The sequence below is a fragment of the Cetorhinus maximus genome, chromosome 13 (genome assembly GCF_964194155.1).
Source record: "Cetorhinus maximus chromosome 13, sCetMax3.hap1.1, whole genome shotgun sequence".
NCBI classification, from domain to species: domain Eukaryota; kingdom Metazoa; phylum Chordata; class Chondrichthyes; order Lamniformes; family Cetorhinidae; genus Cetorhinus; species Cetorhinus maximus.
The window spans coordinates 103,227,052-103,248,846 of record NC_135891.1 but is presented as its reverse complement, the minus strand read 5'-3'; the positions used below and the strand labels follow the sequence as shown (position 1 = coordinate 103,248,846).

The 21,795-nt window shown below is 38.3% G+C and overlaps 1 protein-coding gene across 3 annotated transcripts in view; it reads right to left on the bottom strand.

Moving 5' to 3' along the window:
* Nucleotides 1–1,169: 1,169 nt before the first annotated feature.
* LOC144688902 (AN1-type zinc finger protein 5-like) overlaps nt 1,170–21,795 on the bottom strand; it is a 36,865-nt gene continuing 16,239 nt past the window's right edge. Inside the window, exons 2-6 of one of the 3 annotated variants that reach the window (XM_078555925.1) lie at nt 15,564–15,742; nt 11,988–12,105; nt 10,949–11,049; nt 9,865–9,981; nt 1,170–8,135 (exon numbers count right to left, since the gene is read on the bottom strand). In XM_078555925.1, the coding sequence (XP_078412051.1) occupies nt 7,987–8,135; nt 9,865–9,981; nt 10,949–11,049; nt 11,988–12,105; nt 15,564–15,714 (636 nt within the window). In that variant the 5' untranslated portion in view covers nt 15,715–15,742 and the 3' untranslated portion in view covers nt 1,170–7,986. The remainder of the gene's footprint in view (nt 8,136–9,864; nt 9,982–10,948; nt 11,050–11,987; nt 12,106–15,563; nt 15,743–21,795) is intronic. The other 2 variants (XM_078555927.1, XM_078555926.1) reach the window with 2 other exon arrangements.

Sequence of the window (21,795 nt, the reverse complement as noted above, 5' to 3'; positions counted from 1 at the left end):
TTAAACCTACCTCTTTGACAAAGATTTTGCTCACCTTTTCCAATACTTCCTTATACAGCATGATGTCAAATTTTGTTTAATAATACTCCTGTGAAGTTTTACTATGTTAAAGGCACAATATAAATACAAATGGTTACTCTTGTTGAATCACTGTATGGGGAATTCACATGAACTCTTCACGTTTAGTGCTAAATTGTGCATGCAGTTTGCGGGCTATTAACCAATTAGGAACCAGGTAAGAATTGCTCAAACTAAATTTCTGTAGATCTCAGACAAGGAGCTGTACCTTTTAGCTAGCCCTATTCTTGAAAGGACTGGATGTGACATTCCTGCAGGAGTTATCAACTATCAAGCAGGGATATTCAACAGCAACCACGAGGCACACAGAATTCTGGAGATCTATCGTATAGATTTTATATAAATGAAACATTTAGTTAAATTTTGAATTGGACCCGAGTGCAAAATTCTCCGATATTATGTTACTATTTAGTTGCTCAGGTTACTGCTGCACATCAAGCTGCATTTATACAGGTATTCTGCTAACAGCCACAAACTATTCTAGGAACCTCCATATTTGCTGGCTAAAACGATGGTAGTAGTCAAATCAAGTTTGCTTTGGAGCCCCGATGTTAGATTCATATGAATTCCATAACTACATTATAATTAAAATCATAGCATGTGGGGCCAAAACAACTATGATGTAATTTACTAAGTACTTGTACAGATAGATAACTCAAATTAATATTTAAAATCACCCATTCTGTTTGGAACACCACCCATGAAACAGCTTCCCACAAAATCACATGGATATTGCAACGTTTGTTGTATTGGTTTCCATTTAGAGTCAGTAAACAGTTTCTGCGTCACCAGGATCACAGGCTCCGATCCAACAACAGCCTTCGGTTTCAGTTACACCCGCATGATTGTAAACGTCATTCATTTTGTATATAAATAATTAAAATAGAACTGGGACAATTCACTCTCCTCCCCTTAGATCAGAACTAAGGTTATTTTGGGAAGGAGTTGATAATTACATAAGGCAGATCTTTAGATCTGCATGATGCTACAATCTATTTTAGTATTTCAAACATATTATAGCCACAGACAAGTGAAAACTAACCAATTACAATGGGTCTTAGAGACAAAAAAAAAGGAACTTTACATGGTGCTTATATCTGTACAACAGTTTATTTACACATACAATTTCCAAACACAAGCTAAAACATAGGTATTACTTGAATATAATAAAGTGTGCTCTGTACAAATTCAAAATCCTAGAGTTTTAGTGACAATTAATGTACAACAAACGCAATCAATATACTGTAAAATATAACTAAAGTAAATGAAATGCATGCAGCTATTAAAACCAGAAGCCTGTAATTTTGCTGGGTAACAAACTGCACGTTGAAAATAGTATTTTGTTAATGAGGGTATTTGTGAAACAGTGCCTTTTTAAATCATTCAACTATCCATGTTGCTTAGTTTTGAGGTGGCAAACAAAACATGTAGTGATATTTCTCCATAACCAGTAGCGTCATCAGCCAGCTTTAGCAGAAGCAGTATCCCATTTTCACCAATAAATACACAGATCCATTTCTATGTTAAAGATGGTCAAGGAAGCTTTGTTCAGTTTCAGTCATTTATTTATAACACATCCCTTGTGCGCTTCTCGGATACATATGACTCATCACAAAAAACACCTACCCTTCCAAAAATTGCCTGGATATTTTTTAATTAGGGACCTAATTAGCCAGCATGCAGTTTTGTACATTTACAGCATTCTCAACATCCTGTCAATTCGAGTCAAGTGCTCAAATCAGCTTACTTTCCGGCCTCAAGCCCTTTTGAACAAAGGGTATAGAGGGACTTCACTCAGGCAAGTTTTCAAAAGCACTAAACATGCCACAATTTTTTCAGTGGCTAAATTTGCCATATTTTATCACAAAAGGGGGAAAGAAAGAAAGAAATGGGGTAGATTTAAAAAAAAAGCTAGTGGACTTCAGTGCTGTCGCCAAGCTAAGAAAATTCAAAATGCTAGCGCATGTATCATCCTGACTTCATGACTGATCATTTTGATTTGGTCAATATAGAAAGCAGCATATTTGAAAAAGGTTCCAGGAAGACACCTTGAGCTTCAGCCTTTGAAGATGCTTGGGGACATATGTCTTCTGCACACCAATTTATCCCCACTGATCTCTTCTTTTCCGCTTTTCAGCAGCTGTAATTAAGATCCACCCAGAAACTAGGCAGAGAAGGTCCTCTAGGTACACTGATGTTAGAAAGTGAGAAAATACTAAGCAGCTGAAATAAATATCTATGCAGGTGTAATTTAAAAAATGCTGAATTTACAAATATGCATGAAAACCATTATCAATTTTAACGCTTGCCTCACATTATGTACTAAGCAATATGGATAGCACCATTACAGGCAAAATTAGCCACATCACATGTTAATGCAGCATGTACATGAATCAGGGATTTCAGGGAAAACTCAAGAATTAAAGCTGAAAATGTTTGAAGAGTTCATACAACCTCAATTTTCCGAGTGTGTTTTGGTAGCTATGCAGAACACAATTTTCAATTTACACATTGTAAATTTTACACACTCAACTCGAGTCTAATAGACAAGTATGTGCTTATATATCCCTTACTCAAAACAATAATTAGAATGTACGTTTTAAAAAAAAATCAGACAAATTCAACCATGGTACGAGTTCAACACGCATTAAAAATTAAAGCATCTAGGGGTACTGCATTTTGAGTAAGTACTTGCGCACATGCTTGGCAAAACAGCACCTCTCTCAATTTCAAATTCGATAATCAGGTAACCAAATATTTCACAGTTTCGACTTCTATTTATTATATTGCATGAATCGGCAGTATGGAACAGTTCAGTAAACTAGGGTAAGATCTCACTATGATGCCATTAATGGCAGATTAGTTACTGGAAAATAAAATTTAACTTAAGTCTCAAATTCCGCAACTGGATCATCTTTACATTGGTCAAACTCCACCTTTATTTGTGCCAAGCAGCAAAGACAGGTGGCCCATTATACTTTGCATTTAAAATGTAAAATACTATTCAAAGCTGCATACTTCACTTTTTCTAAACTTCAAAAAGAATTTCTGCAATGTAGCTCAAAATAGTTGCCCAGAACTTCTAATTACATGCATAGGGACATACCCTATTTTCCAAATACTATTCTTACTCTAATCAGCACCAGTAAGCAAGTTGAACACACAAATGTATAAAAAGTTCAGCAACTTTTGCAATTTCAAGAAGCTTCCAAAAATAGATTTTAAGTCAAAAACTGGCTTCTTTGCTAGAAGCAATTGCATAATTCATATCACTTGAGTGCATTGTAGAAGTCTGCTTGTGTATGGCAGGAGATATAGCCATGAAAAGAGCTTCTTTAAATTAAATATTCATCATTAAATAATGAGGTCATAAAGTCCATTATTCTGAAGGCCATGTCTTCACTGGCTCCAAATTGAAAGTTCTTGCAACAGCAGACCATGTCCATGCACTTCTCAACAGCCGGCTGAAGAGTGGCACTGATTTTACTCAAAGTGTCCTGCCTGTAGGAGGTGCATGTCCAGAAAAGGGTTGGGATGGGAAGAAACAAAAACTGGAGATTGATGAATTGGAAAAAAAAAACATGGTAAGTCACTTAGGCACAAAGGGGGCGGGGGGAGCTTTCCAACAGAGAGAAAAACATCAAGAGTGAAGGGCAAGTTTTTGTCTATGTGAATGCAGATTGTAAACAACCATTAGGTCAAAAAACGGAACTGTATATAAAAAAGCCCCAGTGAAAGGAAACAAATCAGGACAATATATCCGAAGACTCTTAATTCTCTATCATTTACAAGTGAATGCCACAGAATATTCCAATATTAAAACATCCAACAGATGAAGACTACACAGCACTTTTAGGTAGATTTCAACTGGACAAAAGGGGTGCGCATCAACATTTTTTTTGTGGTGAGGCACAAATGAAGACAGGTTCATTATAAAATTTTTAGCAATTTCATGATATAGTCTAGCTTGCTGAACTTTTATACATTGCCATGTTTTTTTAATTGGTGATTACACTAACTTAAGAACAAAGTCAGGATGATAGGCCTATTCAAACTGAGAAATATCTAAGAGTTGGCCAACACTTGTGATACTAGAAAAACTCATTCATTCCAAACCCATTCCAGGACTTGAGCACATAATTTAAGCTGACACTCCAGTGCGGTGTGGTAATACTGCACTGTTGGAGATGTTGGCTTTTAAAAGAGATACGAAACAGCAACCTTGTCTGCTAGTCTCCAGCTCAGGAGGTTGTTAAAAATCCCACGCACTTTTTTTTTTGAATACAATCAGAAAGCTCTTTCCATGTCTTGGCTAACATTTCACTCTTAAATGAAACCACCCACCTTGCCCCTCAAAAACAAAAAGGTAATACATCCAGCTGCTCTTTGTTGTGCATTTTGCTGTGTGGAAACTCGCTGGCATGCAGGACAATCACCTCAAAGTATTTTATTGTATTTAAAAGAACTTTAGGGTGTTTGAGAGCCACAGTAAGTTGCTATGTACAGTCTAGGACCCTTAATTCAACTTATGTTAGTTCAAACTGCAATTGTTCTAAATAAAAGCTTCTGTGCCGTTTTATTAAAATGCTTTATTCATATTACTTGGAAAATTAAATTTGAGGAAAATAAACTTTGAATCAACAGGAGTAGACTGGAATTGGAAGTTTCTCTTTTGTCAATAGTGCCCCAGTTAAAACAGTAAGTGTTGTGAACTAACTGTACTGGTAGTTTGATCAACCGTGGTTCCTTTTGACATTAATCTCATTTGCATGGGCAGCATCCATTTTGTGGATGGGCAATATCTTCTCAGAGGGCAGAAATAGCCAATTCACTTGATAATGGCAAGGACAATTAAGAATATTGTAAGAAAGGGAATTCTGAAAACAGAGCATAAAGAAAATAAAATGCCCCCCAAAAATGTGATTAACAAGTGGATGTCTATTAATTTCTTCCATTCACAATCATAATGCACATTGAAACACACAAAAAAGGTGATATGAATGTATAAAATTATACAGTACAAAGAAAATTTGTTTAATCTGCTCTTTTAAAACTTGTATAAAGACTGCTTCAAGACAGACAACCCCTCTGTTCATACATTTAAAAAAAACTGATTTTAAAGAAATAGGTTTTTATAATAAAACATGGTAGTTGGTTCACATTTTTAAATTTTCTGTAGAGTTGACCTGGTTTGATATTCTGCTGCGATCCCAAAATTGAATATTCTTTAAGAAATATTTCATCTTCATTATTCTTTTGCAAATGTTGTCAAATACGTAAATTTTCAAAACTTGAGGTACAACATACTTTTACTTAATTTCCAACATGAATATAACTGCAACTCCATTGCAAGCTGCACTAGTAGGTAGCTGTCAAACAGTGGTGTGCTGGGGTTGCAAACACACCTACCCCACCAAAAACCTATGCCAGCAACATCAGGACACAAAAGCTCCATAGGAGTATCTTGGGGTTAGTGGAAATGAAAGAGAAACTGGACCAAAACAAAGGGTGACAAAAACTATGTCTAACATGATCTCCTCAAGTCTGAGGATGTGAGAGGTGACACTTTACAGCAATTCAGAGAGACTGAATAGTTGCAGTTTGGAAGAGAGGAGGTGCAATACTGATCTGATTTAATGCATACCTACAATATTGTAAATACATTTAACATTAACAAACTTTGTAAGAAGCTGCTTTTTATTGGTTGCAATTGGCAGTTTAAAATAAGTCATTTTGATTGGAGTACATATTTCAATTGCATAGGAGCTACTGTTTGTTTTCAAAAATTAAGTGTTTTACCTACTGAATATTGCTGGTGTCTATTAGAATACAGCAGATTTAGATTTGCATTTTTTCCCTTATGCAATGAGAATCCAGCACAGAAAGGCCAACAAAATGAAAAGTCATTTTATGCATTTGATTCAATAAAATTCAAGTTAGTCTTAAGATTTGTGAAGGAGGGAATCTGACCAAACCACAAAAACTTTGAGGGAAGATTATTTTTTTAAATTTGCCAAAGCATGGATTTTGTGAAGCTTAAAACAGAAGTGTATTCTACACAGTCGCCTCAATCCTAATTTGGATGAAGAATTATCTGTACACTTATCAATGTGTCCCATCTTTTCTTTTGCTCCGAGGTTCTGCCCACCCAATATGAACTCTGGGGTTGCTTTCCCCTTTGTGATGCTCTATCCGTCATGATACATTGAATTACGATTATGGCCATTTCACGAGAATGTACTTTCCCTTTAGGCACACAATGAGAATATGGCCTGACAAATTCAATGGGATTCTACAAGACCAAATTTCGATGCATCATGTTGGGTGGTTGGGTCAGCATTTCAACTTATTTCCCCCATAATTTGCGATTGGACCAAGAAGAGCGGGCAACAGCAGATACAACGCTAACAGATCAGTCTCTTGGTTTGGTGCAATACATAGTGAAAGGCTACAGTTGGAGCATGTGCACAACATCTGGTCAAAACTTCAGAAATCCAGACTAAAATAACTAAAACCACACAATCCAAGCAAACTACAATATATTATCATTTTATATCATACTTTCATTAAAAGGAGAAAAATAATGAAGGGAAAGAAAAGCACACAACTAGCACCCAAAGCACTCAATCATCAATATATGTCTTCCACCCACATCCCTTACCAATTTACAAGTTTAAACTGTACATTGTTACAAAGTGAATAACTATCAAAGCTGAAATAGCTATTAAAAGGAGAAAAGAAAACTGGTAAAAGACTGCAACACTGCAATTTATTTGCATGTAGCTCAGCTTGAAGTGTGCAGTGAACCGGACCACACCCGAACCAGTGTCACATCTCATTAGAGACAGAATCACTTTTTCTTGCTCTGATTTTGGCTCAATTTAAAATAAATCTGGCTCTGATAGACCCAATGTTATTCATTCAAAACTCAATAAAAGGCCATTTCAATAATACTGCAAAAAAGTCATGTCAGGCCTGGATTTTTTTTCTCTGTGTTAAAGCCATGGTGTGGAGATTTCCACAAATATGTTCATGTTTAAAAGGTAGGTTGTGTTGTGTTGATATAATCCATCACAGTAAATCCAGGACACAGAAAACTAACCAAAAAGAGATACTGTCCCTCTGACTTGTCTGGGTAATGACCCCTTTGGCTAACCTGCTTGTCCTATAGACCCATAAAAAAATACCTTTTTAGAAATTGTGTTATGAATAGCATATCTATACTTACCTGTGTGAATGCACCTTTGTTTGAACTCAAAGCAGCCATGATACACAGGATAGTGTATGATAGTTGCCATTTTTAGCTTCGAAAGTTAAAAGTTAAATGAATCAGTTTATTAGATCGATTTCAACATCTTCTCTTCTCTTGTGTACCATGGTAGCTTCTAAGTCCATCATTCAGTCTCAAGAGTATTGCACAACTCCAGATGCCTGCAATACATCGGTAATTACCTGAGGGGAAAAGAGGTACATATCACCCAGATCAAACATACACAAGTTCACAGCTCATTAAAAAAGGAGCATGCCAATGAGGTCATTACTCAGGTTTCTGTAAAGGGGCATAAGTACCTACAGGCACATACATGGGTACACTGGCCTGGTTCCCTGCAGACTTGATCTCAGTAGATTATTAAGACAGAAGGCACAGTCAAAAGGCCACTGCTGAAAAAGGACTGCTCGTGTGGTACAGCGCACCTTGTTCCTTTGCTGGTTAAGTTTCTATACTTGATAATATAGTTTCTTCATTGTACCACATGGCAAATTTCCATCAGCAGCAAGCCATTGACTAAACCATCTGCCAATCTCATGCCTATTTGTTTGCACAAAAACAGGTTTTGTCTTAAGCCGGGCTCTTCAAGATACCATGTTGGATTTTCCCACATGAAAGTCTTGCTACAATATAGCAGTTCATAATTTCTGAATTTTTTCAGCCACCACAATGGGATTCTCTTTCCGGATCTTCTCTGCTGCTTCAGCCTTGTAATCATAAGGGCAGTTGTGTTTGTCAGAGTAACGGTGAAGTCCACAGAAAAGGTTTCCACAACGACAATCAAATCCTGTTGGGACAGAAGTGTACGGGAAACCTTAAGAAAAGCAGTTTTGTCTTCAGTTCAACCCTGTAAAAAGTATGATTTGGCGTACATTGGTGCTGGGATTCAACAAAGGACTGATGGTAGAATTGAAGTTGAAAACTAACTTAGACCATAAGACATAGGAGCAGAAATTAGACCTTGTTGGATAATTGAACTGAAACTAATGTCGCGCTGAGGTCACTGGTCAGTGAAATGGTGGGGACAAAAGGAAGAAGTGGAATAAAACAAAGAGAAAAATCTCCCAAGATTATAAATATTTCATGTAGACATAGATCATTGGCACAAACAAAATTTTCTAACTTCAAAGCAATGCAGTAAATGTTTGAATGTTCATCTAACATGTACTTCTTATTCACTATGTTAGCCAATACATGAGAAAACAATTATAAACACTATAATACTTTTAAGTACACATTCATGACAAACATGAGCTCCCACTAATACAAGTCAAAGTATTTTTTTTATCCACACATTTGTTTTATATCCATATTTTCCATAGGACAGCACATTATTCTTTGAAACTGCTTCAAACAGTGTGCAGCTGGACAAAAGATTTTGTTAAAAGCGCATTTTCTAAAAGAGCATTTGGCTTCATTTTAAAGTGGACCTGAGCACAGTCGCCAACTCTAAATTTTATTTGTAGACTTTTCAATATGCTTTAAAAGCTCAGTTTGAACCCAGAATTTATCTTAAGCCTCCAGGGTCCTTGAAAGAATCCACAGGACAGGCATTAATTTCATGAATTTCAGCACCACCTCCATTGTACTCAGATCAATATCAAGCATCACACTTCATTAGTTGCCCATTAGAGTCAGACATGTTGGTAAAAACATCTCTACCTGCAAAGCTCAAAGGTACCTTAAAGTATATCACATTCTGAATTAGCGTCTTTAATGATCTCTGATGTGAATTTTGCTGTAATCCAAAATGAGATCAATGGAAATACAGGTATACAATTGCTTATTTCAGGAGTGAACAATTAAACAGTATTTTGTGTGGTACGAGAATGAGCAAATGCCAATCACCCAGAAAAAGTAGCAAATGTTTCTCCTCTACTTTTGTATTGGAATTTGTGCCATGGCAGAGAAATCACTATAGTGGGAAACCCAGACTGTGCAGATTAGACCAGGTAAGAGCAGGTCTGAACTTCGTGGATTCATTTGGATAGCCAGGGTACCCCTTTGGATCTGGTCTCAGGGCACCTTTAGGGGAGATCAGTCACCCTCCAGAAATGTTAAAAGTCAGCATAAATGTGCTTAAAAAGTGGATAAACTCATTGGAACTGTCAGAAGCACCTGTCAAGGCAGCGCATCAGAACTGCCAAAGAGGGCGCTGTCAAGACCAATTGTCAAAGGGAACCATCAAGCTGTCAAGGTATGTTACTGAGGTGACATGGAGGGTATGGGGTTATGAGCACAAGGAAGTGTGTGTGGGGGTTGAGGGCTGGAGGGACTTTTTCTCAGAACTTTGACTAAGTGCTGCAGCACAGAGGTAAGCCTTCCAGCCAGCCCATCTTTGCACCAGCAGCCTCCACACTCATTCCAAGGCCAGGTTCGTGGAGCCGGGAAACGTCCCAACTCTACGTTCCCGACTCATGAGCACAAATATATGCCATAACTCTAATTCAAGTTCAAATTACACTACCTTGTTACACCAAGATTACATGGAATCTGTAGGGTTACATTATCCTTACCAGTCAATCCAACCTTCTTCCTGCAGGTGAAGCATCTATTCTTTTTGGGTTTTGACTTTTCTGGAACCTTCTCCTCTCCCTCTGTGCAACTTTCTGCAGTTTCCACATTCACAGCAACTGGTAATATAACATCCATGAGAGTAAGTTTGTTCTGATGACAAATGTTTGCAGCATAATTACAAGAAGCTCACAGGAGAGAAGGTGGACTACAAATTCTGACAACTAGAATTTTTATTTTAACCTGTTATAAAATTAAGTAATTTTACAAAAACATACACCATAGTTTTAAAAGTGGTTCAGAAATACTAGTTGCTTGGATTCAGGAAGCTCAGCATGCAGATTATCTCCATAAACCAGCAGTGCACTTGTAGACAAAGTCAAATGGTATAGAACACAAGCTCCCAGAGTCAGATCTACAATGTAAAAGTAGCTCGTTACCAGGGTTGAAAGGGTTAAGTTATGAGGACATTTTGCATAGGCCAGGCTTTAATTCCCTTGAATATAGAAGATTGGAGATGGTGTCACTGAGGTGTTTAAGGTGATCAAAAGAGATGAGAGAAAAACTATTGCCTCTGGTAGAGATGTCCAAAGTAAGGGGGCATTACTGTGAATTTGGAACTAGGCCATTTAGGGGTAATATCAGAAACAAAAGGGTAATGAAAATCTGGAACATTCTCCTCCTAAAGCACAAATGAAAATTTCAAAACTGAAATAGATAAGATTTTTATTAGCTAAGACTAGTAAGCGTTATGGAACCAAGGTAAGTAGATGGAGTTAAAATGCAGATCAGCCAAGATATAACTGAAATGCCTACTCCTGTTCCTACCTACTGATTTCAGTACACAGTAACACTAGGATAGTATTACGTTCTGCCAGCATGAACACCATAACCAGATTAAAACTATGAATATTTCCCTACTTAGTATACCTTTCTCATAAATACTGATTGACTTTTTCAAAACAGCAAAAAACACACCCACCCAAACTTACTTCCATTTCTCAACTTATTGCTTCCCTGCTTATTTTCAGAGAGTCTTTGTACTCAAAACACTGAGTAATTTTACTTCAGAGGACAGAAACCAACCTGATGCTGTGACGACTTCAACTTTTAGAGCTCCCTCTGTCTCAGTGCTCGACTCATCTTGAGAGATACTCATTGCTGTCATCTGCTGTGTTACTGGAGTGCTAGAAACAGAATTCTAAATGTCATCAAGTGCAGATTAACAAAATGCCAACATATTACAAGTAGTAGCATATTAGGCCATTTCAAAGAGCAGTCAAGGAGCCAACCACATTGCTGTGGGTCTGGAGTCACATGTAGACCAGGCAAGGATGGAAGATTTCCTTCCCTAAAGGGAATTAATGAACCAGATAGGTTTTTATAGCAATCGATGATAGTTTCATGGTCACCACATGTGACGAGCTTTCAATTCCAGATTTGATTAATTGAATTTAAATTCCACCGGCTGCTGTGGTGAGATTTGAACCCATGTGCCCAGAGAATTAGCCTGGGCCTCTGGATTACTAGTCCAGTGACATTAACAACAGGCCACTGTCTCCCCCACTACGCAACACAGTGACTGCTTCATGAAAATCCACAAACCCAAGACTAAATTTCCTGCCAGGCACTCATTATCCTTCAGACTTTTGTGTACACAGTTTTTAAAACAATTTCTTATAATTATGCTAGGGAGGGTAGATGAACCACAACATGAACACTATTAAGCACTTCCAGGTAATCTACATGCCCGACGTGAAGGAAAGCTCCAAACTTAATCCACTTCTACACCAACTGCATCAGTCTGAATTTTAGCCAGCATGTAACTGAGCCACACAGGCCAGAGGGGTCCAAGGTTTGGTTCCCAGCCTGTATGGAGATAATTGGCAAAGTCTTAAAGTAAGTACCTATGTTTCATGCTTGGGGACAGGAAATCTAGGCTACATACTGTACAAGGTATTGTAGGAAGGCAGGGAATCATAACCCAGCACCACTCAGTACTTTCAGGCAGGGACAGTGAGCAAGAACTGGAGTGATTAAAAAAAAAAGTGACTTTGAAATTTTCACACTCATGTTTCACCATAATCCTACTTGGTCAACTCAATCTCAAGAATAATAGACATACCTAGTTTTGACAGATGTGGCATTAGAGGCATCTGCAGATATTTCAGGGTTTCCTTCTGTGCACTGAACAGGGGTGGACTCTGTGCTTGAATTGCTGTTACTACTGACCGCACTAGCTGCTGTTGGGTAAAGAAAGTTTTAATACCAACTCATTCAACTCAACCACAACACTGAGAATGTACAACAACTTCTAAAACAACTCCACCGATGCATTTGTTAGTTAAAGAATTGTAACTTTGTGATTTAAGTGCTAGTTGGATTCATTGCAGTTGATAGGTTTCCTTCTTTGTCAACTCTCATATCAATTTATCTTTTTAGTGCAACTTTACCAGAATGTGAACCAAAACTCGAGAAACATGCCGAAAAGGGCAAAAAGCATTACATGTACATCTTATACTCCCTCAGGCAGGGAGTATAAGCAACTCTACACACTGAAGGAATATAACAAATAAATAACTGAATTTCTAACATTGCAACCTGGCAAACCTACCCCACAATTTATTTAAAACATATACTCACCTCTTCCCTCTCAACACAGTCAATTTGACAAAGGTGAAAACCGCTACATATTTTTACACATCTGTTAATTGTTAATGGTTAAATCTTTGAAAGCCATATCCTTTGATATATAACTTTCTTCCAATTAAATGAATTTATCCAGCGAGTAGCTTTGCTGTACAGACTAGGAAGATCCCGGGTCTGACACGGTGTACGTTGAGTTAGCTGAAATAGCATGAGGGGTTCTACAATCAATATCCTGGGATTGAAGGAGGGAAAAATTAGCCAGGATTCCTGATCAATATACAGCAATCTTTGCTAAAAATGCGCACATGTATAAATATTGGGGGTGAAGGCAGGATTTGGCATGGCTGCGATACGTCTACATCTTTCTTCCCTTTCCAATCAGTCAAATAGCCTGTTAAATGTACACAGTCTAATCTTACCCAGTCACTGCTTTCAGGAGGAAATGAGAGAATTAGCAAAAAGATGCATTAACAGAGAAAACAATTGTCTGGCAAAGTAGAGTTCATCAATTAGTTCACATGAGTATCTCAGAGATCTTAAAAAAATGTAATACTGAAAAGCATTATTACAAGGAAAGGGAAAGATAAAACCAAAATCCAGTTAGCCATGAGGGAAAGATATGGCCTAAAAAATGCAGAAAGGTTGTAGTATATACATAAATAAAATTCCAAATGAACTCTATTATTTGTGCACTGTAATCACAATAAGGCTATTTGTTATTCAGTCAGTTGATTAGGCCAATATCCAGGATGCAGTTTAAGGGCCTAATTTGCCCCACAAGTTATTTAATTTGCAGCCTGCAAAGCTCATGTCAGTTCCTTTCTACTGTGTAAGCAAATGGACTCCAACTTCAGCTCTTTAATCTCAGCCTGGAGGGCTGGGAATGCTGCTCAGTCTTTTGACCAACTAAGAGTAAACTTTGATCAGTTGCCCAGGTGCAAGAAGTTTTAAGAGCCAAAGCTTCCAAGTTTTCAAGCTTGAGAGGTGTGGCAGGGCTCGGACTGAGAACATGGGCAGATTTCTATGTAATCAGACAAGTTACTGATGTTGACAAAATTCCAGATTCCTGGGGAATTTTAAAACAATTAAAAAATAACTTTTAAGGCTGCCAAGAGAGCCAGTGACATCCCATCTTACTGAGCTGAATTAATTTCACATAAAGAAACTAAAATAAACTTGTTGCATTAATTCAATCCCAGGAATATTTTTCTTCATGAACCTTGACATCACAACTACTTAGCTCCAAGTAATGGTGTGCTTATATAACAAAACTAACTTTGCCACCCTGTCTTTTTCTTTGTTTTGTTGGAAGAGGAAAGCCTTTCAAAATAACAATTGTTATTTCTTAAAGAACTATTTTCAGGAATCAACTTGTAGATAGCCATATATATGAATTTACAAACATAACATTCAGGCAAGCCTTAACCTTCAAAGACACAATTTTAAATACTAAATAAGCTGTCACATCATTTCTTTCTTCTCTGCCCACAAAACATGTTCCATACGCTGCAAGGTTCTGAAAATATACATGTCCACTTGCAGTGGAGAGGTATATTTCCCCTTTTCAGTTACATTGAATTTTATATTAAATACTGTTAGCACCATACTGGCAATGCTTTGGCAGGCTGACTGCTGCACCTAGTTCTCCAGATAGAGAAGGTTAAAGAGCTACAGCCGGATTCAACCATAGCTTCAAACTATTGCGACCAACCTGGAGGGCAGTGAACAGGGGGGAAAAAGTCCAGTTACATGCCAAGTGTAGTCCAGTAACTTTCATCTAGAACCCATTAAGTAGGAGCCAAATAAAGCAAGCTCCAGTCACAGCATCAGAAGTACAGTGCTGAATTTTTAATCTTAGTTCTAGCACTTTTTAAAATTTAAAAAATTGATAAAGGGCAGAAAGAAATCTACTTGTAATAGCACATGCTATCTTTAGGGTTTATTCGCGTGCATGTGTGCGTGTTTACTTCACACAACAACATTGCAAATATTTCCCATACTATAGACATAAGCAAAACATTTTTGGTCAACTTTGAGTATAGTCAATTTTAACGCCCCAAAGCAAGCCTCCTTGTGGCTATTGTTTTAAACCGAATGCCAATTACACTCAATTTTGATGTCTGGTTTAGGCTGAAGATCAGTTTCAAACAGAACAGATTTCACTAGTTCATTTCTGCAATGTTCCTCCAACAAGAAGTCAGCATCTTTAGTTTAACCATGAAAAAGTTTAATGGTCCATATGATTTGCTGTGGCACGGCAACAAATTGCACTCATTATTAGACTCGCTCATTTCAGGTTACGTTTTTTTTGTGTAGCAAGTTGCTGGAAGAGCAAGCTGACAATGTCAATTAGGGAAACTGGGCATCTGGGATAAGAAAACAGGGTAAGCAAGTGTGTACTTCCTTAACCAGACTGATAGGTTATGAAATTAACGGGGCAATGACTAAACTGGAAGTGCTACATTAGAACGTGTGAATTCAATGCAAAATCAGGTAGAGAGATGAATAAAAAGGGGAAGAAAGATTGGATTGAGACGAGAGAAAGTAAAAATTGTAATTTAAAAAATTTTACATTTTTAAAATCTCCATCAGCAATTAAAACCTAAAAGGAGACTCTGCACATCTAATAGTTGGTTTTGTGTGTCAGAGCTTTTCTTTGCCAGTAATTAACACTTCTTACACTGTTAAAAGGGGACTTGGACAAAACTTAAATTTCTGTGGTGGGTTTAGTTCATAACTACTGCGCAAATACAGCAACTTCATATTGTGCAGAGAAAAACGCTGTTTCTGCAGAGCTAACGGCACATCTCGGAAAGCAATTATTTGAGTTCTCACATTTAACCTCACAACTGCCCTTGCCTGAAGTTTCTGTAGCCTTTGCTAGTGCCATCAACCTCATAACATTTTGGCAGAAAATTATATGACAATTTTTAAAAATTCTTGGTTTATCACAAATGCATAAAGAAAAAAAGTTACCCGAAAAGCAGAAAGTTTCCCTGCCCCATTTGGAGAAGTTTCCCATGGTGTTCCATGCTGAAGCTTCCTGACTCACCTGGTGGGCTTATCCTGCCACTGTTCTGCTGTCTTTGTAGATACTCTTTGTAGCAAACTGAACACATTCCATTGGTTCGTGGGTTGCCATAGAAACCACAGCCCGTGGTACACAGCATGGGCACCTGTGTTTGATTTGTCTCCTGGGCCATCCTGTTTTACATATACCCACTGTACAATCTGCAATTAGACAGAACACAGATCAAACAGACTGCAACAACAGCACATGACAAAAAGCATTAGAATTAAATCATTTCATTATTACCATCTAATTTCAGACTCATTCTAAACTTCCTTGGGATAGGAGAAACCTAGAGAAATATCCTATTCGAGAAAAATTTGTGAAACCTATATAGTGAGTGCTTTTTTTTAAACCAATGTAGAAAAGAGAAAACAAAAATCTCTTCATTTTTCTACTTGCTGAAATAGTAAGTGCCAGTTGTGTAATTAGAAGAGCTGATTTGGGATTACTGGACTCAATTAACCAGTACAGTGTTGAAATTTATCAGGATGAGTTTAAGTGATCACGTAGTTTCAACTTTATATGTTTTTCTTTCTTGCCTGTTCAGGTGAACTTAAGGACATAGCTCCATATCTCTCCTAATTAATATGTCCTCACTTCATAAATACAGAAAGATTAAAAAAAAAGCACAAGGATTTTTCATTAAAAAAGAGAGACTGCCAGTTAAATATATTGCTAAACCCAATCTGCTGAGCAGCAAAGCAACTTTAACAACAGATTGAGTCTCAAAATCTGAAAATTACTGCTTCCATTCCATAATTCTGTCACTAACAAGCTCCATTTAACATCACAGTCTTAGTCAAAATCCAATGCAAATGTTTCATGTCCAAAGCTATAATACTAAGATACTGGAAGTTCAGTCATTTGATCACTGGGGAAATCCACAGTACAGGGCTGAACAACAGAAATGAAGAAAATTCCAGGTTCAGTCATTGATCTGTATGTACCAAATTAGCTGCTCTCAGCTGAGGTGACTAGTGTAAGGTGTCTGCTCACACTTGCTACCTTATGATTCCTGCTTGGAGCGTATAGAAACAGATGGTTCCTACAGCTGAACAGTACCAACACAAAATAAAGTACGTGGGCAAAGGTGCTGGCAACCAGGAACTATTACCCCAAAAGGAATCATTGCCTTTAAAGGGGGAAAACCAGGGAGAAACTGCATGATAAATAAAGGACATGGGAACTTCTCTGAAAGGCCACAGCTGATAATTAGGCAGCTGCTGTGCAGTTGTTAAAAAAACACAAAGCTTCAGGGCTTGAAGGTTTCAGAACTGAGACAAAAGATAAAAATCCAAGTTAAATATGTACCTACTGCACTTATACATTCAGACATTTGCTGTAGGCAAATTTAGAAATATAAAAACTACCCATACAGCAGCAGTGTAGTGCAACACAATTCATTCACAATTAGCATAGTGCACAAAGTAACTGTTAGGTTATGTACTCCCAAATATCATGGTCCAGTCACACACAATTGCATAAATTCATGGCTAAAGTGTACAAATTCCAATTAGACATCAACCTTAATTGTTTTATTGTGTGATTAAGATCTAGACAGGGGTTTTGGGGATTGTCTATTCTCCCAAAGTATGCTGCTCGAGTCTGTAGTTTCTCACTTTACAGCAAGTATTTACACATTTGACCTCTCCACAAAATGGGAGCTTCTCCTCCATCCAGATCTCTTGCCTCTCAGCCATGTGATCTGACATTATTATATCAGCATCATGTATGCCTCTGATGTTAACCCTTTACTCTACATCTCCCACCCCCACCCCCCACTCAAGTCTTTATCCCCAACGTATTTACATCTCCCCCAAAGTCTCAGACTTCACAGGGTTAGTCTGAAATGCCTTGACCAATTCTCCCTGGTCTCGATCTAATTTCCTTTTGTGGTTGAGGATATTCCGTACGGTCTTTGCTGTTGGTGTGAGTCTTCTCCTGGGTAGCTATAAAGCTTGTAGTCTTTATCAGGATCAGAGTCTCTAAGGATATTAATGTGCTGCACTTTTTCCTCATGATACCCTGGTCTGTTTCAATCCTGCACAATCCTGGTTGTGGAGTTTTCTTCCCCCCCAGTGATTGAACCCTCCTTCTATTGATCTCAGACCCATGCTCTCTCTGGGCTTTAGCACTGGTAACTCACATGATCTATGCCTATGATTAAAGTTCCGAATCTGGTTTATTCTTTGTTCTTCATGCTGTTTTACCCCGTGATTGTTCGTGGTGACATTGGGTTTGACTTTTTGCGCTAGAGATGGAAGCTATGTTCTCAATCTCCTACTCATTAGTAACTCTGATGGTGGGAAACCTTTTGTAGTGGTGAAGTTCAATAATTCAGAAGATCTATATTATCGTTTTGTTTCTCTTTAATAAATCTTTAATGGTTTGTACCCCTCTCTCAGCTTCTCCATTTGCTTGAGGATAGCAAGGTGAACTGTTTACATGAATGAAGCCCTATTCATTTGTGAAATTGCAAAATCTCTCAATAGCAAATTGCGACCTATTATTGGACACAATGATGTCCGGGATGCCACGTGTTGCATAAATTCGAGGGATTGGATCATTGCATTTGCTGTGATACCATGCAGCCTGAACAATCCATCATGAGTGGTAATCAATGACAATAAAGGAAGATTTTCCCCATTAATTCAAATAAGTCCATTCCCATGGCCTTGATGGGAAAGTAGAAGGTAATAGTGGTTCTTTGTTCTTGGCTGTTTACGGCACAAGAAAGATGGTCAGAAACCATGCCACCAAACTGATTGCTGTTGCACGACATTTTGATGATCATGGTGAAATCTTTGAAGAATATCAAGCCGAAGTGTTTTCGGTCTAACTATACCCTCATTGAAGGCTAGCAAGCTGTCAATGACTGTGAGGTGCTTGTGCTGCTCGAAAAGTATTGCTGAATCAGAGTAGTGGGGAGGGACATAGTTTGCCCGTCCTTCCAGGCAATATTTTAAGATTTGGAGACACCTTCATTTCATTGCTGGGCTTGTTTTATTACCTGCAATTTTCTTTTCCCCGCAGTAGCTGGTTAAGTGCTGAGTGATTAAGAAAAGGTGCAAATCCTCTGGTTTGGTTCCTTCTGATGGCATGTGTGACAGTGTCGGCCATTTTTTGACATGTCCCTTGCACAGTACTCTCCGCGATGGAGTCATACCTCAATCTTAGTCTGAACTGTTAGATTCTGGGCAGCACCTTCATAATTTCTTTCAAGTTCAGAAGGGTGACCGGTTGCTTATGGCCTGTTTCGATTTTGAAATGCAATCCCATAAGTCTGAAAATTTTTTGCATGCCCACATTGTTGCCAACACTTCTTTTTCTATCTTGGCACATCGCAGTTCTGTTTCTGCTAGTGACCTAGAGGTACAGTAGACTGGTTTATGCTTGCCATCTCCCTGTATTGAAATAAAACTGCCTGAGATCTGTAGACAATGCATCTGCTGTTGCAATGGTCAGTAATTCTGCATTATAATGTGCCAAGATTTCAGGAGAGATTAAAAGTGGTTTCATCCTTTCAAAAGCACTTTGCTGGTCTGCATTCCAGCACCACTGTTGATCCTATCTCAACAGCTGTCTCAAGGGCTCACTGATCACTGCTAGATTTGGCAGGAACTTGCCTACTTAGTCCAGCATCCAAAAGAATCTTTGAAGCTCCATTATGGTCTTGGGCTGTGGAAATTCTGATTACTTTTGGGTTTTGTGGACCAACTGTGATTCCAATGGCTTGTACTATGTGACCTAGAAATTTGATCATAGGTTTGGCAAACTAATTTTTCATTCAATGTTAGGCTTGTATCCCGTAAGACTCTCAGGACTGCTCTGAATCTGCGATCATGCTCTTCTCTCGTGGGCCTATGGACAAGTATGTCATCCATATAGCATATTACTCCTTCCATGCCCTCTAGAACGAGAGTGTTTTCTGGAAAACTTTTGGAGTGAATGCTATTCCACAGGGCAATCTATTAATACAATAATGGTGTTATAAATGTGGTCTGCAATCTGGATTCTTTGTCCAAAGGCAACTGCAAAAGTTCGCTATTCGCATCCAATTTAGTAAATAAAGTGCTCTTGGCTAGTTTGGCAAGGCTCTCATCCATTGAGGCCATCAGGTGGATCTCATGCCCCAGTGATTTGTTTCAGTTAAACCGATGCAGATTCTTATAGGGTCGTTTGGCTTTGGGACCACAGTCATTCCTGACCATCATTTTGTTGACATGGTGACCGGTGAGATAACCCGCACTGCATTTTTTCAATTTCACCCTCTACTTTTGTCCAAGAGTGGGTGATGGACTTTCCTCTGTGTATGGAGGCAAATTGGTTTAGCATCAGCTTGGAGGGTGATATGGTCCTCTGTCTTTAATTTCCCTAGGCCTGTAAACAATTTTGGAACTTCATTTTGAAACGAAGTTCATTTATCATCACCAACTTCGTCCACTTTATAGTATAATTTCAGTCTTAGGCATGCCTTTCTGCTTAGTAGAGATCACCCTTCCCTTGATTTTGAATGAGTGGGGTTCGAGGATTTCTCATTCTTTATATTTCAGCTTTGCCATGAGTTGGACCACCAGGAGAGCACTGATGCTAAACAAATTTGCCTTCAAACACTGAGGAAAGTCCCTCACCCACTCTTGGACAAAGTCAAGGGTGAAATTGAAAAGATGAGGGTTGCAATGTAATCTGTCTGAGCCATTTGGCTTCATCTGACAAAACAAATTCCTGCTCCTCAGTCTAGTTTAAGCTCTGCCGGGTGCCCATCCACTCCAAGTTTCATACTGCAATACTTGTTTTCAGTACCATTCACCTCCAGCAAGAAGGTTAGCTCCCTTGCTTGTGGTTCTTCCACTTCTTGTATGTGGCTCTTTTAAAATTTTCTCCCTCTTTCAGTTGTCCACCCTTGAGCAACAAACTGTTTTGAAGTGTTTAGAACCATTCAAAATGGATTTGAGAGAGAATTTTTGCTTTGGACTGTGCACAATCTCTTCATTCAGGTACTAAGAAGTTCTCTGGGGCACAGAAAAAAAACTCACTGGAAAATTTACTCTCTACAGATACGACATTTTCTAAAGGTCCAATATTTTCCTCAGAGATAGCAAAGTTGTTCAGTGTTTTGATAATTTATTTTCACGTCTCTAGGACAAGCAATAGGGAGTGCCCATGGTGATCATCTCCATTAGCTTCCCCATATAGAGGAAAGAATCTGGCCCGCAACCAGTCAGCACTAGAAATCTCACTCTTCATGCCAGGAACCTGAAAACTCCCTGGCAAAGCATGCTAAAGTAGTTTACACCTCTGTTGCTGAATTTATCCCTCAACCAGCACAATTAAATAGGCTTTAATTATTTATACCCTTGATATTTACAGAGTATTTATGTGCACAAATTGGCAAACATATTTGTCTTCATTACCTGTGACAATACTTTCAAAGGACTTCATTGGCTGTGACATGCTTTGTGATGTTGCATACACATGAAGTGCAGTACAAGGAATCTTTCATTTCTCAATTCAAAACGTATTCTCTATTAGGTCAAATTGAAACCATGCAAAAACATCCTCCTGTGTTGTTCTATTAAAATTGCTTAATTTGAAGATTGTGTTTTGGGCAAAAAAATCTGTTTTGAATTAACAGTAGGCTATTATGGCATGCTGCACCACAGTTACATTTTGGGTTAAGGTTAAAAAAAGCTGATGGGGTTTCCCCACCGGTTATCTGGTCATTGGGCGAGAGCCCCCTTTTTGGCAAAACACAATCCTGGCCACAATACTTACTTGGGCATATATCGTCGGTCCTCCTTTGCTGTTGGGTCAAAATCCTGTAGCTTCCTACACATCATCATTCAGGCAACACCTTCACTTGTACTGGAAGCAGTTAAAGAAGGCCTACCACCACCTTTTTGAGGGCAACTAGAATTGATCCTAGCCAGCAACACCCATATCCCAAAAATAAAAGCAGCTCTAAACTGAAGTAAGCTTCCTCGATGGCAAAATGAAAATCAAAAGAACTGTAGCAGCTATTCTCTGGTACAACCATATTTCACGAACATTCTGCTGCCCTGGAGAATTGGCTAAGTTTAACTTGTTGGCCTTGATTTCCTGGTCAACAGTCAAGTGATGGCGCTTGCCTTTGACCTCAAAGAAAGCAATCTTTGCGATGTGATTTCCCCTTTCTCAATGTTAGTTTGAATCTGGTACCAAGTTAAGGGGA